The sequence below is a fragment of the Chinchilla lanigera genome, unplaced genomic scaffold (genome assembly GCF_000276665.1).
Source record: "Chinchilla lanigera isolate Chin_1 unplaced genomic scaffold, ChiLan1.0 scaffold00057, whole genome shotgun sequence".
Taxonomy (NCBI): Eukaryota; Metazoa; Chordata; class Mammalia; order Rodentia; family Chinchillidae; genus Chinchilla; species Chinchilla lanigera.
Genome location: NW_004955458.1, coordinates 4,733,181 through 4,737,906, shown reverse-complemented (window position 1 = coordinate 4,737,906; position 4,726 = coordinate 4,733,181). Strand labels below are relative to the sequence as shown.

At 45.5% G+C, this 4,726-nt stretch overlaps 1 protein-coding gene across 2 annotated transcripts in view; it reads left to right on the top strand.

Annotated features, from left to right (window-relative positions):
- The first annotated feature begins 1,877 nt into the window (after nucleotides 1-1,877).
- LOC102017848 (retinol dehydrogenase 16-like) overlaps nucleotides 1,878-4,726 on the top strand; it is an 18,261-nt gene continuing 15,412 nt past the window's right edge. Inside the window, exons 1-2 of one of the 2 annotated variants that reach the window (XM_013520789.1) lie at nucleotides 1,878-2,288; nucleotides 4,232-4,490. In XM_013520789.1, coding sequence (XP_013376243.1) covers nucleotides 1,976-2,288; nucleotides 4,232-4,490 — 572 coding nt within the window. In that variant the 5' untranslated portion in view covers nucleotides 1,878-1,975. The remainder of the gene's footprint in view (nucleotides 2,289-4,231; nucleotides 4,491-4,726) is intronic. The other variant, XM_005397335.2, reaches the window with a different exon arrangement.

Genomic DNA, 4,726 nt, shown 5'->3' with positions numbered 1-4,726 from the left:
CTGGGTGAGCTGCAGGTCTGGGGTTACTTCTTGCCTCTGTGTTTTCTTATTTTATATTTTTAAATTTTGTTTTCTGTGCTGACATAAATTGCTTATGGTAGGTAGATTTATTACTAGTATCCAGACCTCTTTAGGAAATGACTACTTTTCAGAGATGTCTTTTAGACATAGCTGACTTTTGGCATTTGAATCTGTCCCAACATTCTAACTCTTCAATTTATTAGGGATGAGATGTTACTACCTGCTTGGTCTAGCACTCAGTTATTTGATACTGCACTATTATATTGTTTATGAACCCCAGAAAATTTCAGTATTGGCATACAAGAAAGAACAACTGACCACAACAACCATGTCACTTTGGCAAAAGTAGCACAATCAATAATAATAATCCTATCAAGCACAGTCTAGAAAATGATAAAGTGTGGTAACTGTTAATTTGTCACTTATAACCACAAGTATAAGATTTTATAGTTATATAACAAAATCTAACACAAAAAATATATATTGTGAATATCCACTCAATAGAGAGATTTTATCATCAGGAAGAAAATTTAAAAGGGATAAGAGGAAAAAATAGAGAAATAAAAGAAGAGAAAGAGATTAAAAGCAAGGCTGAAGGGTAAAAGAAGATTACCCAAGCTTTGGGAAACTGGTGAAGAAGACAGGAGTGAAAGAACAAAGGAAAAAACAACAAGAGCTATTATTTTATTTATGAGATGGCTGACAAAGGTGGAGGAAAAGCTGCCAAGAGGCAAGTCACATGGCAGGGAGAACCCAACTGGCATTCTCAACATGGGCTTTTTACTCTTGCTATTCTTGTAGGGCTTCCAAGCCAACCAGAGTCTTAACCTTTGCTGGGGGGATAAGCTGTTGCTAGGTAAGCTCTTGCTAGGGTGAGCTCTTGCCAAGGTGAGTTCTTGCTAGAGTGAGCTAAAATTTCATGGGGTCTAGGGGCTTTATGCATGCAAGTGGGTCTAAGAATAATTGTTCTATACCTGTAAAGGTTGTACAAAGGGCAATTTCCAGTAAGCATGTAGTCATTTCTAGACCTGTCAGTCATTTCATGACCACTGTCCCTGCCTATCTGCCTTTCTCACTGTCCCTACACATTGTTCTGTTCCACTAGCACATTTATCCCTGGAGGTCTCTGGAGTCATCTGCCCCTACTGTGATTCTGTACATTCAATTCTCCTCTCTCAAGCCACGAGCTAGGAACCGGAGGGAAAGAGTAGTTTGCCCCTCCTTTTTCCGTGTTGTGATCTGTCCCTTCACTTTCTCTATTAGCTTTAATTTTCCTTCAGGTCTTTCCTGGGTCCCAGGGGTATACCAAATTCCTTTTCTTCCCAAGTTATTATTTTCCAGTGTCTGGATTCCAAGTCTTAGAGAATTTGATTTGTTCCTGTTTATGCCCCACTAATTTCCAGAGGAGGCACTCTAGAAATTAGAGTGATGAAGTTGATGAGGAAACTTGACTTCAGAGAGAAAATTCATTGTAAATATGCCCTGGCTCTGTTTGTAGTTTGCCAACAACACCTACCTGTGTTCAGGAGGTCCTCAACTTGGTGCTGACCTGAGCAAGGTACTGACCTGAGCAGACAGTCTGAACCTAGAACCTGGTCGGAGAGGTCCATGTGCTACAAGATGTGCATGGATTTCTGTAGGGCACAGAAAGGCAGGGAGGAACTCTTGTACAAACACAGGCTGCTGACTAGTCATGTTTTTCTTGGAGACAGTAGATAGGCTATTCAAGGATAGCAATAAAAAAAAGCAGGCAGGGAGGTGGGGCACCATTAATTAAAAAAATATGTTCTAGAAAGACAGTAATTAAGGAGTAATATGCAGGCTCCATGCCATGGCATTGGAGGCTACATGCCTTCCCCAGCTCTATGAATTCTCATCCTCTTCTCTTTCTGGCTGAACACAGGCCACACTCTTGTCCTGCACCACTGGGCCTGTTCCTGGCTTTGCCGAAGTCATGCTGCTGTATGTGGCGGCCTTTGTGGGCTTGTTCTACCTTGTGCGCTGGTACCGGGAGAGGCAGGTGGTGAGCCACCTGCAAGACAAATATGTCTTCATCACTGGCTGTGACTCGGGCTTCAGAAACCTGCTGGCCAGACAGCTGGACGTGCGAGGCTTGAGGGTGCTGGCCGCGTGTCTGACGGAAGAAGGGGCCGAGCAGCTGAGGAAGCAGACGTCAGCACGGCTGCAGACAGTGATCCTGGATGTCACCCAGACAGAGAGCATTGCTGCAGCCACCCAGTGGGTGAAGGAGTGCGTGGGGGACCGAGGTACCACCCAGATTCCTGTTTGTGTCTTTGGGCTTCTTCTGTGTGTGTGAAGGGGAACTTTCTGTGTGCTCCCTGGTGAGATTCTAAAGGAATTTTGAGGAAGTGGTGCTTGAAGTGAGACTAATGTCCTTCCTCTCCCTACAGTGGTAGCCTGAGCCCCTTCTCTCTCCTGTGGCCCTTGGAGCCCTTGAGTCCTGCTGAGAGGGGCCCTGTTGGGAATCTGGCCTCTCTGTCCAGATTTCCTCTCTGTCCTCTGCCTGTCTCTCTAAGGAGAAGTTCTGGTTGCTGGATGCTGACTGCTTGGTTAGCAATGGGGTATCTTTCAGGAGGATGGCTGGGCACTGGTACGCTGGGCTGTTTGGTGCCTGGCGCCATGCTGGAGCTGAGCTCATGTCTCAGCACCGCAACCTGTTCTCACTGGATCCCCAGCATCCTCCACCCGGAGAACTAAGATCTTCCCATTTTCAGAACAGCTAAGAGATTACAAACTGGTTTAGGACAGCCAAAATCTGGGGCTCACTTTTGCTTTCTCTTTCACCAAACTATTTTGTCAGTGTTGTTCCTGGGGAATAAAGGAGCACTGTTTGATTTCAACCAGGAATAGATACCAATTATGGCTGTTGTTAAAAACAGCGGAATACATAAAATCATAACAACATTATCTCACCTCCCAGACAGAAATATTATTAACTCTTTGACCTATACGGGATTATATTTTGTGCACAGTTCAAACCTAATATTTTCACTTAAAAATGATGATGAGCAATTTTACTACCAAATGAAGAATGTTTTGTGGTTCAGTACAGCCGCCCTCATTTAAACATACAGAATGGTTGCATGTGGGAGTTGTTTCTGATGTTCTACTGTCATTAATGTCATCTTGGCGGGCTTTCCTTGCATGTGTATATTTGTGAGTATCATTGAGATAAAGTGTGTTAGGGAAGGAGTTTGTTTCATTCGAGGGCAGGATGAATTCCTGAGGAAGAGAGATGCAGACCACCTGGCCATCTCTTACAGATTGGTGTGCGGCACACTTCGCCCTGGGTCCATTGTTCACCAGCCAGTGCAGTTCTCTGCTCTGCGGGAGGCAAATACTGTTTGTTCCCAGAGGTGTGGGGGGGCTATCCAGAGTGGCCACCTGAATATCAGTGATGTGAGGACCATGCAGGATGAGGGAGGATGGCCTTCAGAGACTGGAAACAGGGCCACCATTCTCTGTGGCACAGTGTGGAGTTGTGTAGTGTGATGGGGAGGAAGGAGGAATCTGTGTGCCATACAAAAGTTTCCCACTGTGCTTTGCAAGCTCACTCTCAGGAAGGTGGCTCAATGTCAGTGCCCCTGCTTTCAAGGTCAGTTTCCTGTGGACAAACACAGGAATCTTTGAAATTTTCCCCCAGAAGGACGTCAGCCTTTTTTTTTTTTGCAACCAAATTCCACTGACATGTTAGTCTTGTCTTTTCTTCCTTCTTGTTTTTCCTCTTTCTCTCCTTGCCTATTTCTCCTTCTCTTCTGTCTTCCTTTGCCCTTGGTAACTGCATGGGAGAAATGTGAATAGGCTGCTTTAAAAAAATGTGAAGAAATAAAGTGTGTGCAGGGTTATATTAATTTGTTAAAAAGCCAATCATTGTTTCCGTGTTTACAGACTAGTGGATGCAGAGTATTTCTTCAACATCTACTCTTCTAATGATCAAATATGAGCTGATTTTCTGCTACCTCCCTGGCAGTGAGCTGGGCCACAAAGAGTCAAAGATAGAGGAAGGCATCAACTCTGTCAGCTAGCAGCTCCAACATGTGTAGCCTGAGTCTTGCAGATACTGGGTTGTTTGTGTTCTGTCCTCCTTTCCCAGGAGAGAATTCTTTCCATTGCTGCAAGGTGAGTTTGAGCCATAACTGTGACCACAGACACACTCAGTGTGGCTCTCTCATCTTTGCACTGTTCCTAGGACTCTGGGGCCTGGTGAATAATGCCAGCACCTCCTTACGCACGGCTCCCAACGAATGGCTGAACAAGCAGGACTTCATGAACATACTCAGTGTGAACCTGTTGGGGGTCATTGAGGTGACTCTGAGCCTGCTGTCTTTAGTGAGAAAGGCACAAGGCCGTGTGCTCAATGTCTCCAGTGTCATGGGACGGGTTTCGCTCTTTGGTGGTGGCTACTGCATCTCCAAGCACGGCGTGGAGGCCTTCTCGGACAGCCTCAGGTACAGGACACGGATGCGGTCTCCTGGTGCTCCTGCTCCCATTATTTCGCAGTAGACTATTTCAGGATTTCAGTTAGTTCCAGGATTAGAGACCCATCTTGGAGATCCCTCCCTCTGGGTGTGAGACTCTCTCACATCCCCTTTTTGGGTTGAGGTGGTCATTTGTTGGGAACACCATTCCATATGTTGTGTAGAGCAAAGGCCTGAGTTCAGTTAAACTTCTCCTGCCCTGGAGG